This window comes from Ursus americanus, chromosome 23 (assembly GCF_024610735.1).
Source record: "Ursus americanus isolate L20-20 chromosome 23, mUrsAme1.1.p, whole genome shotgun sequence".
In the NCBI taxonomy this organism is placed as follows: Eukaryota; Metazoa; Chordata; class Mammalia; order Carnivora; family Ursidae; genus Ursus; species Ursus americanus.
In genome coordinates, this window is record NC_142149.1 from 42,758,651 (window position 1) to 42,777,938 (window position 19,288).

The window sequence follows — 19,288 nt, forward strand, 5'->3', positions numbered from 1 at the left end:
GCTTTCTGATGTCCAGCCTGGAAGGGCACACATTAGACGTGTTCTCATGTGAGTGCTTGCTGTGGGCCAGGGGCTGCTCTGAGCACATACATGTATGATTCTCGTAGGAGATGGGTACCACCAGGCCATTTTGCGATTGAAGAGCATAAGGCTTGGAGAGGCCAAGTGATTTGGCCGAGACGGCTGAGCCAGGGTTCAAACTGATGTGCCTGCCCCCAGAGCCTGAGCTCTTGCCTGCCACACTGCTTCCCCCCTCGGTGCCGTGAGGCTGTGGGGCTGCCAGAATGCAGCGATCCCCTGGGAGAAAGGATTAGAGTCATGGTTGTGTTGTGCCCGACCTAGTAGACCGTGTGCGGCCCTTTATCCCAGGAACCCACCGTGAATATGACAGCACGCTGGAGTCATGGGCTAAGGCGGAGGCACGGCTTGCTGTGGACGGGTGAGGTGTGTGCTGGAAGGCTGGCCGCTGCTGAGGAGAGACAGCTCTTGGATGACGAGATAAAAGGAAGAAGCACCGTATCCGATTCAGCACCTCTCCGACCAGTGGCAGCGTGATTTCTGCTGTAAAAAAGTTCATGCAAAGCAAAGCGAGCCTTGCGAGAACTTAAGTCCACGCAGCACCAGTGAGTGACTGGCACTTCCTCACTCCGTCGGGTTGTCTCCTGGCCTGGTTCCCCTACCTGTGGGTGCCCCGAATGATACAAGGCCCGAGAAGTCGTTGCCTCCGCCCGCTCCCCCGGAATGGGAACCGGCCACTGACATGGGCGCTCATAAACTGGAGTTAGAGGGGTCACCACATGTTTCTCCTGCCGCATTCCCTAACCGAGATGGAGCCAGCCTTTCTCCTGCCCTGTGTGTTCCTTCCTCCTGGCTGTTGCCATGATCTGTCCTGGGTCTGGACAAAAGTAGTCATGGTTCTTTTTTTTTTTTTTTTAATTATTTATTTATTTTTCAGAAAGAGAGAGAGAGAGTGGAGGAGCAGGGGGAGCGGCAGGCAGACGGAGAAGCAGACTCCCTGCTGAGCAGGGAGCCCGACATGGGCTTGATCCCAGGACCCTGGGATCACGACCCTGGCTGAAGGCAGGTGCTTAACTGACTGAGCCACCCAGGCATCCCATAGTTCTGACTTTTTTTTTTTTAAATTGTGGTAAAATAGAGAAAACGTAACATCTGTCATTTTAATCCTTTTCAACTTGTAAACTGTAAGATCCTGAAGGCAGACAGAATATTTCACCCCCCCATCATTTCTCCTGCAACACTTTGAATCACGTTGCGAGGCAATGACACCTAATATTGGATTACATAGCCCAACTAGGGCAGTGATCCGTTGGTTAGAAAACTTACTATTCTTTTTTTTTTTTTAAGATTTTAGTTATTTATTTGACAGAGAGGTAGCGAGAGAGGGAGCACAAGCAGGGGGAGTGGGGGAGAGAGAAGCAGACTCCCCACTGAGCAGGGAGCCTGATGCGGGGCTCGATCTCAGAACGCTGGGATCGTGACCTGAGCTGAAGGCAGACACTTAACAACTGAGCCACCCAGGCGCCTCAGAAAACTTAGTGTTCTGACGTTTCGAGAAATGAAGAACACATTTTTAATGTCCCTCCAGCACAGCCTTGTCTTTTGCATTTAGTACAGCCTGGAGTGGCAGAGACAACCCCAGAAGGAGGGTGTGTGGCTCCTGTAGCGCCTGGTGCTGCAGGAAGCAGGGTGGACATGTTCTTTCCTGAACCTCACACTCTGCGACGCAGGGGGCACAAGCCCTCTTTCTGAAGGAGCTGTGGTGAAGGGACCACTGATCATCGCTCCGGCTTCGTAAGTGCAAATCCTCGAGGAGGGCTGTGATTTCTCAGCATCAGCCTGACCCGTCCACCTACCTCTTTCCCTTGGTCTCGCCTGCTGATTGGTTCTCTGTGTTGGCTTCAGGCAAAGGAGAGATGGGAAGGTGAGGAGGGAACGGGGGTCAAAGTCCCCATCAGAGAAAGGGAGAAGAGCTCTAATTCCACCAGCACTTGTTTTGAGCAATTTATTCTTCAATTTAAAAAGCCTCTGGGCCCCCAACTATCCCAAGGCACTGGGAAGAGTCTTGGTCATCAGGGAGCCCTTCAAGCAGCTGCACTTGATTGCTTTGCTAGGCATCCCGTCTGGCTGGCCCCTCGACAGTCTTCTCTCCCTCCTTTCCTTCTGGTCCTTCATTCCCCATTCGTTCACCCATCATTCGTTGAACACATAACGTGTCCAGCCCTGTACTTGGCCAACCAACAGCTGTACCAGGCTAAAATTTCAGTCACAGGACAGATCACACTGGAATCATGCCTCAGAAGCAAGGTTTCATCTTACCTCTGGGACAAGGTCCTGCTGGAGCATCGAGAGTGGTCCTGAGATGACAGTAGCAGCGACAGTAATAATAATTGATAGTAATCCCAGCAGCTAGCTATAATCGTATTGTACCTGATCCATGCCAGGCTCTATTCTAAGCACTTTGTGGGACACATCTGAATCTTCACAACATCCAGTGAAGTGTAGGTACTGTTATCCCCATTTTGCAGATGAGAAAACCAAGAGAGAAGCTAGGTAGCTTGTCTGCGGTCACCAACCAGCAGGTGGCCAGAGCAGAATGAGACCTGGGCCAGCCTGGCTCCAGAGCCTATGCTAAGTAACCTCTGGCTTTATAGACTGCCTTCACGTCGGAGGGTGGGGCGGGGAGGCGGGTTCTTTTCTCTCAGACAGAAGAGACAATGAGCTTTAGTAGTGGTCGGTTCGGAAGGGCGGAGACGCTCGTAAGGCTCTGTGGGCAGCATTCGGTGGAAGGGCAGGGGGAAGCTTTGCCTCAGAAGGCTCCACTGACCTCGCCGAGGAGCTTGCTGATGCATCCTACATCTGTTAGCTTTGGCTTGATCTGTAGATTTGCAGCAGCTGTTGAGAAATAAAAACTTGGACCCCCAGTCAAGTGCAAGGCCCAGTCCTCGGAATGAGAGGCAGATTCTGAGTCACCCTCCGGAGTTGGGGCTTCTCGGAAATCACCAGGCAGCATTTCCCTGTGGCGTCTGTGGGTGCTGACGAATCCCCCCAGTGTTGTCGGAGGAGCCCGGCTTTCGAGTGTGCCTTTTTACAGTTTACCAGTTCCCGGCCCCGTCCCTTTTGATATTTGCCTCATTGTTTCGTGGGTCACTGGAGAAGCGTTCCTGGCCGGCATTCCTAGGATGATAGCTCCAACCACGGCCTCGGAGTCGCTAACCAGAACCAGCCGCCACGCCGAGGAATGGGAGCTTTCAAGTAACTCAATAGCCCGTTTTGTCATCCTTACTGATTTCTGCCAAGTTGAGCTCATATTATCTCCTCTTCCTTTTTTTCCATTTCGTCTTTGTTGCCTAGCTTCTGAATCCGGCGAACTAGTTATAAGCCCTTAGATCTCTGAGCTTAGAGGGTTTGCTACGACCTCCTCTGCCCATGTCACCTGGCCTCTGGGCAGCTCTGAAAGGATGTGGCACAGCCAGTCCGACTGTCGTCGAAGTGAGCTCTGGGTGGACGTTTGGCCAGACGGTCACCCGAGAGGGAGTGGGCACTGGATGTGGAAGTCACTCGCTTGCCTCCGGCTGCGGCAGTGCCAGCCAGGGAGGCCCTTCCAAAGTGCTGGGGTTGCCGGAGCCTTTTCTCTCCGACGGCCTGCAGGATGCGAGCTCCTGCGCTGCCTCCATGGTCTGGTTCAGAGGCTGCGGGGACGGGGTGCCGCGGGCCTTGGCTCTTCCTCCCCGGTTCCTCTGCCCCAGGCCACACCGCACTTCGCCCCGCGGTCACCTGCCAGAAGGTGAGGAGACCACGCCGAGAGTCCCGGCCGAATCCCACGTGTCCCACGTGTTAGAGTTCTCAGTAGAGAGAAGAGCAGAGTCCACAGAGTCTCTTCAAAACAATTTCCAGATGCCCCTTTAAAATCTGGAAGTCCAGAATGGGAAGTGGAAGGCAGAAAAGAAAGGGGTTGGGGGGCAGCAAACAGACCTCATAAAACTGGCCCCAAAATAGGTAGATGTTTTGCAGAAGGTGCTTATGGCAAAAATACCACTTGCTACAGAAGGAAATGCCGGTCTTCCGAGGAGTTCTATATACAGCCTACTAACTCTGCAGTTGATTGATTAACTTTACAACAGAGTTGACAGGAAAATGTTTTTTTGAAGAGGATGCTGACAAGACAAGGGGGAAATAGGCATAAATTTGGTGCAGATATTAGCGATGTGTCCCATGTGTACAGTGCTTTGGTTTCCACAGTGTCTCCACACACATCACCTCCAAATTCATCCTGAGACGTGGGCATTACTGCGCCTGCCCGAGCTCTGGAACCGCGTCACCTACTGACGTCCTCTGAGAGGTCAGGGCCGGCAGGTGAACCGGGCCCCCTAGAGCCCGTTTTCATTCTGCATTGCGGGATTTCCTCCTAAGAAGGAACTCTAAGAGAGTGAGGAGGCCCCGACTCTGGCTCCTGACTCATGAAACGCTCTACTATCACACCAGGGAGGAAAAGGAACGGGAATTCCTTCCTTGGGGATCCTTAAAACTAAGTGCAGTTAGCGCTCAGTCCTGGTGGTTCTGATCTTCAGCCTCCTGAAGGCAGAGGGTGGATTGGAGGCCGCAGGCGGTAGTCGGTTGCGACAGAGTTCGAGAGCCTAGCGGCAGTGGGCGGCCAGGGTATGACCTCCCACCCTTCACTGTTGCACCATCTCAGAGTTTAGGCAAATGCTGATTTTTATTAGAGGGAGTTTTATGGGTGGGGCAATATCGTAGCTGTCTCGGTTGAATCAAGGTCAAGCCATCCCCTAAGATGAGACAAAGGGGTCATCATCAGGGGTCCATAGGCCACTTGGGATCTGACAGGTTGACTGACAGGCTGCAAGGAATTCACCAACTCTGTGAAATGACACACAGACTTTTTTGTGTATATGCATTTTCCTCCAGGGAAGCAATCTATAGCTTTTATCCTCAAAGGTGTCTGTGACCCCAAAATGGTAATGAAACCACTGTTTTAAGAGGCCTCTTTGAAAACCTTTAGTGGACTTGAGATGTGACACACAGTTGAAAAGGCACAGGGGTGAGTCTTGGGATCACTTCTTTAAGCTCCAGCATTTCTCCTGTCCAGTCACCATAAGAGTATGGTGAGACCTCTTATGACTTTTCTAAGATAAGGTTCACTTTTCTGATTCAGGTATCAAAATGGACATGGTTACAAAGATCATTCCCGTGCCTTCTGCACTGACTCAGAGCAGAGCAGCCGTGACGCTGCAGCCTGAAAAAGACAGTCCCGTGCAGTCTGCACGTCACCGATGAATGCTAGAAGTTCCTCAATAAATCGATGTTCTATAAAATTATACCATGAGGTATTAGTCTCCAGAAGGGTGGACTTTTCAGTGTCCAGTGTGAGTCTGAAAGCATAATTATTTTCCACTGAACGAGTGGACCTTTATTTGGAAACAAAAGATCCAACAACTGTGGGTAAATCACAAGCCAAGACTTCTGTCTTCCTTGAGACCCCATGGGAAAGAAAGGGGGGAAATGCCTAGGGAGGGAGTGAAGGGAAGGGTTATTGGGGTTACAGTTTCTTACCTCTCCAAGAAGGATACTGAGAGAAAAGAAATACCTCTGCTGATTAGGGGTGAAGTAGGGGAAGGGTGTTACAATCCTTCTGCCTATGTGAGGGACCCAGAGCAAATTATTCTTTTTTTTTTTTTTTTTTAATCTGTGTGGGGTGGGGAGACAGCACCTCTGTTTTTAGAGTCTTAAAAAGCACTGTACTAATGCCCTCAGGGTACCCCCAGCAGGCCAGCAGCCCGCAGGTCCTCCTTTTATTATGTCAGCTGGGAGATGGCCCTGACTCCCACTGGGTGGCCAAGCTTTTAGGTGCTAGGTTGCCCAGGTACCAAAACCCACCCTTCCTATAACATCTAGCCAAGAGCCAACATATGCCTACATTCCAAGTACAGGGTGGGTGCCTACACACAGAGCACTCTATTACAATCACGTTGAATCTTCCATTTTTATATTGAAGGCTCACAGGTTGCAACTTACTTTAGGGAAGAGTCTAGCTGCCCATAAAGTCTGTTACCAGATGCCATTTGTTTGTGGGAGCCCCGAGCCCCAGGGAAGGGAAGGGAGTTGTGATCCCTTAACAGCACATGTGACAGGGACAATTTCTTCTAGGAAGGCAAGGATGGTTTAGTCTTGGAGTTGAAGGCTACTAATGAAATGTATTGCAACAGATCCATTCCTGATAAAACTTTTGGTCAAAAAGTTATGGAAGGCTATTTTTTTTTAATTGTGGTAAAATACACATAACATGAAATTTACCATCTTAGCCATTTTTAAGCATACAGTTCCATGGTATTAAATACATTCACATCAACGTGTAGCCAGCACCACCACCCATCCCTGTAACTCTTTTGAATTTGTAAAACTGAAATTATAGGGGTAGCTGGGTGGCTCAGTTAAGCTCTGACTCCTAATTTCGGCTCAGGTCACGATCTGAGGGTCGTGTGATTGAGCCCCACACCAGGCTCTGTTCTCGGCAGGGAATCTGCATGAGACTCTCTCTCTCCCTCTGCCCTTCCCCCTGCTCACGCATCCTCGCATGTACTCTCTCTCTCTCTCTTTCTCTCAAATAAAGGAATAAACTATTAAAAGAAACACTGAAACTGTACACCCATTAATGCCACATTTCTTCCATCTCTACCGTCCACCAGCCTCTGGCAACCACCATTATAATTTCTGTCTTTACGACTTGGACTCCTCTAGGTACCTCATAGAAATGGAATCACACAGTGTCTGTCTTTTTGTGACTGGCTTCTTTCACTTAGCGCGGTGTCCTGAAGGTTCGTCCGTGTTGTAGCACGTGTCAGAATTCCCTTCCTTTTACAGCTGAATAACATTCAACACTATTTTATTTAACACGTAGAGAATATCTGTCTCACACCAATGGCTGATATTACATATGATAGTAAAAGATCTATCCATTATGACCAGGCAGAAGTTAGAGATGCTTGCTACTTACTGTTTTGTTCTGGAAATTCCAGCCAGTGTAGTTCTATAAGAAAAGGAAATAAATGGTATAAAGGCTGAAAAGAGAAGATAAAGTTATCTTTATTTGCAAATAGCATGGCTTTCTGTACAGGCTCCAATGTGCTTTGAAGTGAGAGTATATACTCAAAAGTTAGCTCTTTTTCCAGTTCCGCCTTTCTGTTTGTGACCTCGAGCCCACCCTCTGTCCTACTCACCGACTTTGTTCTTGCATTTTTCCTTCTCATCAATTTTTTCCCCATCTGGCTTATCCCCAACAGCATATGTTAAAGTATCTCCCATGTACAAAATATCCACCCCCTGACCTCATCTTTCAAATATCCCCTCTCTGACCTCATCCTGTGTTTTTCCAGCCACAGTCCTATGCTCTGCTCTCTTTACAGCAAAACTCTTAAGGAAAGTTGTCTAGTCACCACCTTAGCCCCTTATCTACCATTTTCTTTTTCCCTCTACAGCCGTTCTTCTTTTTATTGGCCCATGCTAGGTGTTTCGTGTTGGCAAGTGGCCTTGAGTTTGTCTGGTCCCCCCCCCACTCTAGGTGTGTGTGCTGGACAGAGCCGCACCCCAGTCCCTCCCTCTTCCACTTGCTCTGTCTTTCATCCTCGAGCCACTGACTCCTTGCCCTGTCAAGGTGATGAATGACCTTAGTTGCCATAGCCGCTGGTCAGTTCTCTGTCCTCATCGTACTCAGCATCTCAGCGGCATTTGACACAGGAATCTAATCTCTCCTCCCCAAAACACTCCTGTCACCTGCCTTGGGGACACCAGAGTCTCCCCATTTTCCTCCTCTGTCACTTGTCACTCCTTCTCAGTCTTTTGTGGGTCATTCCCGGATCTGCTGGGAGTGCCTTTTCCTCTATAGCCATGGTGTCTCCTTGGATCAACTCAGGCAGGCCCATGACAACAGCATCCAGGCCATGATGATTCCGATTTATATCCCATAACCTCCCCTGGCTCCCCAGAGATTGGTCAGTCCACGTCCCTCCCTGAAATCTCCACAGGCACCTCGGATTGACCTGTCCAATCTTGATTTTTCCCTCCCGAACCTCCTCCTCATCTTGGTCAGTGGGGCCCCTTGACACGCGTTTGCTCAAACCCCCAAACCACAGTACATCCTTGATCTTGTTCTTTCCCTCATCCCTTCCCCACGTTCAGTTTGTCAGCCTGCTCTGTTGACTGTCTTCGAAATACATCTGTCCTCGCTCTCTGCTGCTGTAACCCAGGTCCTCACCGCCGCTGTCAATTCCTCCCTGGGCTATTTGCACTGGCTGCTCCAGATCCTTCCTTCCCCTGCAGTCTGTTCCTTCAGGGCTACCAAAGTGACCTTTTAAAATGTAAATCAGATCATACCTCTCCCCTCCTAACCCTTCACAGTCTCTTATTACACTTAGAATAAAATTCCATTACTTTTACTAGACTACAAAGATCTGCCTTCTGACCTCATCGCGGCCCCCTCTCCAACTCTGTCTGGCTGCTCCACCGCAGCCCTCTTCCCAGTCTGCCTCCCAGCCTCTAACAGGTGCCCTGGGCTTCAGGTGGCCTCCCCCATGCGCGCGTGACTCGCTCCATCTCCTATCAGGGGTCTGTGCTCAAAAGCCTTTTCTTCAAAGATGCCTTCCCTGATCACTCGCTAAAATATGTGCCACTCCCCCTCAGCACGCCTTTGCTCTTACCCTGCTCTTTTTTCTTTTATTAAAGTATCTGAAATTATTGTTCTGTTCTTGTTCGTTGTCTGTCTCTCGCGCTAGAATAGAAGCTCTGTGAAGGCAGCAGCTTTGTTTGCCTCATTCTTTCTTGTATGTTTTGTGCTGAGCATAGGGCTGGTACATAGTAAGCGCCAGTTAATATCTGTTGAATGAATTTTAGCACTTAGCAGTCACAAAACATACTGGGCAGAAACAGTGTACTTAAAAGAGTGAGATATGAAATCTCTAAACATCAATAAGTAAAAGATAAGCAACAAAAACAAGGCTTTTTTTTTAATTTAAAAAAAACTAATATTGGTAAGAATACTGAGCAATGGACTCTCTCGTTTACTGCTGGTGGAAATGGAAAGTTGTCCAAGCTTTCCTAAGTGGTGAGTCATGGGTGATTTTTTATCTCCATTTTTATGGTTTGCTATGTTTCTCATTTTTTCCAATAATTACTTTCTCCCCCCATAATTACTTTTTAAACCAGAGAAGTTCCTTCATCTTCCTCCCCGCCCCTTTTTAAACTTATTAAGCTGGCTGGACCCTGGCACTAGCAAACTTTCGGAGCGAAGCCAGCAGCGGGATGGTCTTGTTCTGCTGTTGAACCTCTTCTTGACTCTGCAGACTGTATCCGGTTTCCCTGGAATGATGCAGTTCCGGGCAGTGCAGACTGTATGCGCAGAGTCGCTCTCCTTCGAAGGGCTGGTTTGGGAGCCCACTGCAAAGGCGGGGCCCACCCAGTCCGAGGTGGGGTCCCACAGCCTTTCCTGCCAAGACCCAGATCTCCACAGACAGGGAAAGCCTAACATTTCTTGGTAGATACCCCACCCAACTCCCTCGCTGCTCGGGATTGAATTAAAAACAATAATAATCTGCTCTGTGCAGCTGGACTTCCAGTGCCTGCTTCCCTTTGACACATCCGTGCCCCATTCTGCCCGTGCCCAGGCGGGCGCCCCCCTGCATGGGCCCCAGGCCCCCGGAAGGGAGGCTGCGGCTGAATCACCAGTGGGCCATTCTTCCATTTCCCCTGGTTTCTTTCTTCTCTGGAGCTGCCTTGGTAGTTGGACTTTTTGTTTAATTACGTCGCTTTCTGGGCTTGGCAGTTAAGTTCCAGAGTGGCCGGTGGCCCACCGCAATGGTGTTCAGCCCGATGGCTGGTTGCAGATAAAGGCGCCGGCCCCTACTCAGCTCCCTGACCTGCCTGGGCTGTCACATTCATGCTTCCTCAGCCATGTCCCTCCTAGACCCTGTTCCTCTGACAGTTGGCACAGCCAACCTCAAGAGCCTGCCAGTAGACTGTGGGTTGTTTTAAGTGGCACGGAGAACTGAGGGTTGGGGCTGGCTCGGGAAACTGCTTCCCTCGTGTTTGTGGGTGAGTGGCACGCATGGCCCCTGCTGATATTCCAAGCACAGGAACCCGCTGGAGTGGGGAGAGGGCCAGACTCCAGCTACTTGGTCTTCTGTTGGATACCCTTGTCCCCTCTCCCTCGGGGCTCAGGGGACACAGCAGAGCTGGGAAGCAGAGGAGCACCTGCCTGCTGACAGGGTTGAGAGGCACGGATAAAAAGCCTCCCTTCCTGCCTTAACCACCTGGCGTTGGGGGTGCACATGTGGTTCATATCATGATCCTTCTTCTGTCTTTGTGCTTTTTTGATCAAGTGTCCATGGGAGAGGGGGGTAGCGAAGAGCTCTCTTGGAAGAGGTATGGTCCTCTGTCGGCCTTCGTCTTGGCCTGAGCCTGAGTGGGACTCAGACTCCCCTGCCTGCCCCAGCCCGCAGAGGCCAGTGGGCTTGTAGCTTCACTTGTTCATTGACCTGACTTCAGTATGTTCCAGTCCATTTACCCCTCAGGCCCGAGGGGCTCAAAAGGACGCTGCAATTTATGCGGTTGGGACTTAACCACCTTTTTCCCTTTTCTTCTTACAGCTTAAACTTTGGAACAAATATCGCATTTCCAACATTCCATCACTAATATTCCTAGACGCCACCACCGGGAAGGTCGTGTGCAGGAATGGGCTGCTGGTGATCCGAGATGACCCAGAAGGTAGGACCTTGGCATGTCCATCCCGTACTCCTTGCTTCGTCCTCCTACCCTGACGTTGTCCCCATTGGCAGAGAACATACAAATGAAATATATGTGAGTGGGTTTACTTGGCTGGAGGATATTGTCATGATGAAATTATAGTATTCTCCAGGTCATGGTTAAGATTTTTAAAGAGATCAGAATGTCCCTCCTGGGGGCTTTAATTCATGGGCCAAAGGAGATAAAATCGGAAAAAGGCAATTCGGTTGTGAGGGCTGAGGAGGCCGTTGAGAAGCAGTGAGAGCCCGGAGACTGACTTCGGTGCCGTGTCCATAGCAGCGGTCACCTTAACAATTGGAGGCCGACTCAGTGGTTGTGAGGTTTTTGTCTCTTTAAAATCTTACCATCGCAAAGTCACAGTCTCTGTCTTGCTCTCCAGGCCCTAGGGGTGACTGACCTCATTTCTTGGTGCTGCCCAAGTCCCACGGCCTTGGCCTTGCTGACCGGCCGGGGGTGGGGGGTGGCCGTGCGCTGGGTTGCTCTTCCCACCGTCCCGCTCACTGGCTGCCGCAGCTCTGGTCCTCTCCCCGCTGCACTGGAGTCGTAAAAGTGTCGCAAGGTCTTCCCGTCCCTCACTTTCTGATTAGGGGCTTCAACCCTGGTCACAGATTTTCCCAGGAAAAATTTCACCTCCTTCAAAGAATTGCCCTCAGTGGAAACCAAGGCATGGTAGAACCCAGTCTCCACCTTCTCAAGTCTCTCTCACATACACACACACACACACACACACACACACACACACACACACAGACTCACTCTACTCCGAGCTTGTTAAAAGTGCAGAGTTCTCAGCCCTGCTTCCAGAGATGTTTGGGTCCCTTTGTTTCAGGGTGGGCTTGGCCACTTGCATTTTCCGCCAGTCTGTGCTGCTCCCATCCCCCACCCACCCCAGGCGATTTTTGAGGCGGTGGTCCATGGACCACCCTGTGAGAAAACACTGTTGCTCTTCCTGCCTGGGGCCTAAGTGTCATCAGAATGTAGAACATCTGGGTTGAGTGAGTTTTACTTTCCTCTTACTGGATTTAATTCTCACTTGGTTCCTAGGCCCCAACCCAGACCGACTGAATCAGAATCTCTGGGGGTGGGCCCAGGAGCATCAGATTTTAAAATTCCCCAGCTGACTCTAAAACGCTGTCAGAGTTGGGAGCCCCTGAGATCCCAGGGTTGGACTTGAAGGAGAAACCTGTGGTTCCTCCACGAGGCAGTGATTCCCCAACCTGGCGCAGTATCAGACTTACCTGGGGAGTCGGTTTTGCTTTGTTTTGGACATACATCTTCAGCCTTGGCCCCAGATCCCAAGACTCAGAGCGTGACCCAGGCTTCGGTAACTGTACAAAAGCCCCCCAGGAGATGGGCCCTGTGATCACCCAGGTTCGGGAACCGTTGTCTTGGAGGTAGGGGGAGCTCTGCCACGAATGGGTTCTGCCTTTGTTCCTGCCAGGTGTTAACAGATACTGTTTGATGATAACACCCTGCCTCTCTGAGGCCCCTTGGGTCAGAGGCCATAAGGAAGAGTCTTAACAACGTTCTCACCATCTGTTGCCTGTTTCAGGTTTGGAATTCCCTTGGGGACCTAAACCCTTCAGGGAAGTCATTGCAGGGCCCTTGCTTAGAAATAACGGACAGTCCCTGGAGAGCAGCAGCCTGGAGGGGTCTCACGTGGGCGTCTATTTCTCCGCACACTGGGTGAGTGTTCAGTCCAGACGGAAGGAAGCAGTGATGTTGCCACCAAGACCAGTCGTGGTTGGCTCTTGGAGGTGCTACTGCTCGGGCATGACTTCCCCATGTCCTTACTCCTCCTGCACCTGACGCATTGTTGGCATGCCGTGAGTGCTTATTATTATGAATGATGTGGTAGCAAGAAAATGACTTCTTTTGACTGGTCTGAAAGGATAGTCTTCCTAACCCATTCTGATGAGGCTTCCAGTAGTCTCCAAGGGGGTTTGTTTTAACTGCCACCCGCCAGCGTGCCGTGGCGGGGGGGGGGGGCGCCTGTGCTGGACGTTCGCCGTTGTAAGAAGCATGTTTGTTTCTGCCTCTTTAATAAGTTGGGTTTTGCTCTCCCAGTCCTGCTTGGGTCTTGCTTACCCGGTCTCTTTTGGCAAGTGGCTGGGAAATGGGAAGGCCAGATTCAGCGTCAGGCTGCAGGATCCCCCTCTCCTCTTGCAGTGCCCACCCTGCCGAAGCCTCACCCGGGTGCTGGTGGAATCCTACCGGAAGATCAAGGAGGCAGGCCAGAAATTTGAGATCATCTTTGTTAGTGCGGACAGGTAACGTGAGCTGGGGCAAGTGGCTGCGCGTTTCCCTTTTCCAGAGGTGGTTAACATGCATTTCTCTTACCTTACACATCTCACCTCCTAAGGGTAGAGCGCAGAGATGGGGGTTGGGGAAGGCTTATGTGGGATGATTGGCACACGGACAGATACATTTCAGAATTCCTTGTGCAATTGTCTGAAGGGGAGCTGAGAAAAACCTGTTCTTACTGTAAATATTGGGCCATGTCCACTTCCAGCCTGGGTCATTAGAGATTAGGATGCAATTTTCTGATTTGTTCAGCATTTTGGATCACGATGAAAGGGCATGGAGGAGAAGGATGGAAAGAAAAGATCCAGAGGCTGATGGAATGTGACACCTGCTGGGATGGCTGTGCCACAAATTTCCTTCACTCTGGCCACATACTGTGCCTGGGGGCTGTCCTAAAAACAAGAAGGGCAAGCTCTCCTCCTGGAGTACCTCAGGTCCTTTTCACCACAACTTCCTCTGCTGCGGGCCCTCTTGCTGGTTTTACTCATCAGCCACCCTCCTTCCTCACAAAACTCCAGCTCCCATTCAGACCGAGCCACCAGGTGCTCCTGCTTCTTAAGTTCCTGTTCACAGAAGGTTCTCTGGGAAGCACACTGAGGGCATTCTGTATCTTTGCGGTCTGCACTGTGCCGTGCTCGATCCCCAGATCCCCATCTCTGCATGTGACTGGGGGTCAATTTGAAGGCATACCACATGGACCAATCACTTTTTTAAAGCTTAAAAAAAAAAATCAACTCGATTGAAGTATCATTTACATACAATAAAGTACATTTTGGGCGCACAGTTCAGTGACTATTGACGAAGGTATGTACCCCTGTAATCAGCACTGTTAAGTATACCACAAGGTGCCCTCTCAGTCAGTCCTCACCCTCAAACCCCCGCCCCAGGGAGCCCCCGATCGGCTTTTTATCACTTTGGTTAGCTCTGTCGTTCTAGCGTGTTTTATACATGGACCTGTAGGCTTCCGCTTGGCCAGGAGTGTGCCCCTGTGCATGGCACTGTTACACGCACAGATTCGACGCATCACGGGGAACGCAGTGTCCGTGTCCATCTAGGCTGCTTGTAAAAGTACTACCTGTCTCTGTTGAAAAATGAGAAGCTGGGCCTGAGTTAAACTGGTAGGACCCAGAGGAGCGGGCTACTGGAAATGGCCTGGTGGTCTAGTTCACATCGGCCTGCGTGTGGAGGCTGTTGCTTCTTGGTGGACACCAGAAGGGGTAGAATAATTCCCGCCCGAAACCTGGTGTCTGAGGAGCAAGGTGGTTCGGGCGCTGGCACCTGCGGAGCCCCGGCCGTAGCTCGGTAGCAGGCGGGGGGACCCTGCCGTGGTGCTTTCGGGGGTAATAGAGCCTTGCTTCCATGTGTGTCTCTGTAGGTCCGAGGACTCATTCAACCAGTACTTCAGTGAGATGCCCTGGCTTGCAGTCCCCTATACCGACGAGGCCCGGCGGTCACGCCTCAACCGGCTGTACGGAATCCAAGGTGGGCATTCCTGACTCCATGGCTTTTCTTTTAGAGGGAAAAGGACATCTTTAGTTCCATAAATGTTCATGTTCCTTACCGTCTTAAAAATTACATGCTATTAATTCTATGGTATGTGAATTATACCACATTAAAGCGATTTTTTTTCCCCTGAAGTACTCGTCCAGGTGAAACAGCCACTTCTCACCAGCGGCCCTCGTGTGCTGTGCTACAGCTGGGCCATAGAGCACACGCTCCCAAATGACGTGGCCAAAACCCTAGCCTGGGGTTCTCCGTCAGACGGACTAGGAATGGTCTTTGGTTGCATCAGTCAGACTCTGAGCCTCAGTTTCCTCATCCGCAAAGTGGGCATGATAAATCCCTGCCACGAAGACTCGCTGGGCGCTTGCATAGGATAAGACATGCAAAGCATTTCCTGGTTCCTGAGGGCTGAGCGGCTAGGCCTTGTAGGCGAGAAAACTCATTTCCTGAGAGGGTTGAAAACTAGGACTTAAAGTACTAATCGTGGTGTTTTGGGGAATGACGATGATTAAGTGAGACAGACTGTGTTTTTATTCTCTATTATGTGAATACCTTCTTCCCAGCCTTCACCCAGCCAGGTTTTCTCTTGGTAAAGCACTTAACTGACCTGCTAAGAATGAAATGCATCCTTGTATGTCAATTTTATCTCCATTTTGTAAAAAGGATTAAACTCATTTCCTTTGTAGCAGTAGTACCAGATCCTGGTTAGCCCTAGGCAGACACAGCTAATATTTGAGTTCTCAATGCTTCTTGTGTTAAAGGGAGTAGAGGGGGGGAAAAAAAGACAAATCAAAATTTAGTCACAAATTCCACTGCTCAGGCAGGGACTCATCAGGTTCTTTAAGCTTTTTCCTCACCCTTTAGAGTAAGCATATGGCTTCGTTTGGAGCTAAGGTTTCAAAAAAATGAACAGTTAATTTTAAATCAGTGCTTCTCCATGTCAAATGCACATAAGAGTCCTCTAAGGATCTTGTGAAAATGCGGATTCCCTGAGTCTGACTGGAGTGGGCTGAGACCCTGCCTCTCTAGCAAGCCCCCAAGTGACGCTGACGCTGGTGGCCCAGGGACCACACTTTGGGTATTAATAAGCTAGGTCTGTCAACCCTTGAAGAATTTTGGAGGCTCATGCCTTCTAGGGGTGGGAGGGATGGGGAGGCTGGGTGATGGACACTGGGGAGGGTGTGTGTTGTGGTGAGCACTGTGCATTGTGTAAGACTGATGAATCACAGACCTGTACCCCTGAAACAAATAATACTTTATATGTTAATAATAATAATAAGAGAAAATGCATATAATAAACCACTTTTTCAACTAAAAAAAAAAAGAGAGAGAGAGAGAGAGATATGACATCAGTTCCCTTCCCAAACAAAAGCTGAGTGATAGATAGGGAATTGTTTACTGGTCTAGAAGGAAGGGTATGGGGTTGAGTGACTTAAAGAAGATATCACAGGCTTATTTTCTTCTAGCGCTTTGTTTGCAGAGACTTAAAACACGCGTGCTGTAGGAGCGGCAGATGTTGAGATGAGTGTCCAGAATGACCTTTGGTCAGTGGTACTGAACAGAGGGTTATGTTGCCCCTTTGTGAGCATAAGCGAAACTTCAGGTCTCTGAATTCATTTATTCATTCACTCAATAAGTATTTACTGAGGGCTGATTAGAGGATGTCTGTTCTCCCAGGTGTGGAAGATACAGTCTTGAGTAGAAACAGACCCAATCTCTACCCTCGGGTAGCTTACAGCACTAGAAGGGAGACTCACCCCATCAGTCAATTGTACAAATAAGTGTAAGTTGCAATCGTGAGGGCTCTGAAGGAAGGTGTCCCCAGTGCTAGCAGGGCCTGTAACAGGGAAATCCGGATTGGTTGGGAAGATGAGAATGTTATGCTCAAACCAAGTTCTGGAAACCATAGGAGTCGCCTTAGTGAAATGGAGAGGAAAGAGTGTTGTTGGCAGAAGAAACAAAGGCCCTGCCAGTGTAGGGCTGCTGGGAAAGAGGGCTGGAGTGTGACAGAAGAGACCTGGCTTCAGCCCTAGCAAGGGTCCTCTGCTATCAAAGAGTATGACAGGGAAAGGACAGGGCTTGATGGTTTTATAAATATTTTCCTCAGTCCTCTTTGTTCATTTAAAAAACATACCTTCTTGCTCCTAGGATTCGGATATTCACCCCAGAGGTAACTCTGTGTGTCACTTAAGGGAGATGTGACAGTCTTATTATTTTTAAGATTTTATTTATCTGTCAGCGACAGATAGCTATCGAGTGAGCACAGTCGGGGGAGTGGCAGGCAGAAGGAGAAGCAGGCTCCCTGCTGAGCAAGGAACCTGATGCAGGGTGATCCCAGGACCCTGGGACCATGACCTGAACTGAAGGCAGACCCTTAACTAGCCGAGCCACCCAGGCGTCCAGTGACAATCTTGTTTTAACTGCATCATGGAAAAGGGGTACAGCCAGCCAGTGTGAGTCCCTTAGCCGCAGTCCCTGTGTTGTGACTAGAAGTTCTTGGAGAGGCTCGAGGTGAGGCCCACTGGTAGGCTGGCTAGTTCCAGATCTTTCCTTAGGGTTACCTAGATTTTGCTGCCCTTCAGTGCCCATGTTTATACACAGCTGTGCCCTGCTTCTTCTGAGGACCATAGATTTCTTGGTCCTTGCAGCAGTACAGAGACATTCCTGAGTTATCTCTATTCCCTATTCACCGTACACACTAGCAGATGTCTTTGATGTGTGTCTTCCTCTGACGCCCCTAACAAAGGCCTTTCAATCATGTTCTGGCTTCTCCTGCCCCCCTCTCCCAGCTTCTATACATGTCTGTGCACATGCGTGTACTCACACAAATGTGCACAAAACGTAACTCTGTGCGACATGGTTGGGCCTTGGAGCGTACCCTCACAGGTGACTGGGGAGGCATCTTAGAGGTACATACCAAAAAGTGTCAGCTGTCCTACCTCTACCAGGCCTGGGGCCTCTTGGATCTTTGCCTGGGGCATTGTTGTCCTGTTTCCTGTCTTATTCCGCCCTCACTGATACCACCTCTGTAGTCTAGGCCACCAGCAACTCAGTCCTGTTCCTACCTCATGCTGAGTGACCTTGAACTAGTTACTTATCCTCTCAGTAAAATTGAGAGGCTTCAGTGTTGGGTCTTAATAAATATTTAACTGATTAACTTGGGGGAAAGGGGGGGGATTTCGTTTTACAATAAAAAAGATAACTTTGGGGTGTCAAAAAGCTTAAACAAAGGCAACCAACAATATTAATAACATGTATGGCAAATAATCAGTATCTTTTATAGAAAAAAGATCTCCTTAGAAAAAAAGAGACAGAATTGGGCACCTGGATGGCTCAGTTGGTTAAGTATCTGCCTTTGGCTCTGGTCGTGATCCCAGAGTCCTGGGATTGAGCCCTGCATCAGGCTCCTTGCTCAGTGGGGAGTCTGCTTCTCCCTCTCCCTCTGCTGTTCACCTTGCTTGTGCTCTCTCTCTCTCTGGCAAATGAATAAATAAAATCTTTTAAAAAGAGAGAGAATTTAGTAAGAAGTATGTATAGGGTATGAGGTAGGCAGTTCATCCAGCAGATGGATAAGATAGGGTCGTATCATTTTCATATGACGTGAAAAATACTCAGCATAAGTTACTTCCGTGATTTACGGCCAAAAACTGAATTTGTATCTATCTCATTTGCAAAGAATTCCCGCCACCCCCACCATCCCCCCTAAAAGATAATCCCCAGTGTAGGGAAGAGAGCAGACTGCTAGTAGAAATGTAAATCAGGACAACCTTTCGGGAGAGCAATTGGCAATATACCTCAAAGGCCTTTAAAAATCTACGAAACCTTTAATTTAGAAATCCCACTTGTAGGAATTTATGCTCAGGAAATTATCCTATAGTGCCCAGCAGAAGCTGAACTTCTCTTGAGCAAGTGGTAGATTTTTCTTTTTCGGTTTTTTTCTTTCATCTTTTGTATATGTTGAATTTCATTATGGACCACAGTGTTTTTTCCCCTTTGGCCCCTAGAAAACCCAGAGCTGAATTTGTAACCACCTTTACAACTTTGCGAAACTCACCTTTTCTGTTGCATGCCCCTGACCTTAGCTTCATTGTTTTCCCTTCAGGAGGATATTTTCATCTGTTTTTATTGAATTATATTACACACTTTTTAAGCAGCCTCCAATCCTTTTTGGAAGAAGCGTAGAGTGGTTTTAAACGCATAGGAATCTATTTCTTGAACTCCTGCTAACCACCAAACCTGTGTGCTGATCTCTGGGAAATAAGAAACCAGAAGAGTAGCCCAGTGCTGCCCTTGAGTGGACAGGAGGAGATTTACATTGGGAGGTATTTCAAGAGCAGAGTATGACGATGTCTTGAGGAACTAGAAAGTGTAAGTCCAATAAGTGCCATTTTGTATGAGGGCTTAGAAGACTGACACTTGTCCCAGAGGGTGGAGCAAGTGCGGGGCCTCAGGCGGCCACCCTGCTCCACCACGAGCCCGCTCCACGCAGAGGCACGTTCTTTCCAAGCCCCTGTCGTCAATGAGCAGGATCTTTCCTCCCCGAAGTAGAGCCCTTTCCTGGAAGGCCGGGGATGAGGGGGAGGGGGGAGGCCGGCACGATGCAGGTGTTCCTGGAGGTCCGTGCTTAGGCTGTGGAGTACTTGAAACTAAC

At 49.5% G+C, this 19,288-nt stretch overlaps 1 protein-coding gene across 1 annotated transcript in view; it reads left to right on the top strand.

Moving 5' to 3' along the window:
* NXN (nucleoredoxin) overlaps positions 1–19,288 on the top strand; it is a 148,417-nt gene that overhangs the window by 109,128 nt on the left and 20,001 nt on the right. Inside the window, exons 2-5 of the mRNA XM_045773645.2 lie at positions 10,674–10,791; positions 12,383–12,516; positions 13,000–13,100; positions 14,510–14,616. Coding sequence (XP_045629601.1) covers positions 10,674–10,791; positions 12,383–12,516; positions 13,000–13,100; positions 14,510–14,616 — 460 coding nt within the window. The remainder of the gene's footprint in view (positions 1–10,673; positions 10,792–12,382; positions 12,517–12,999; positions 13,101–14,509; positions 14,617–19,288) is intronic.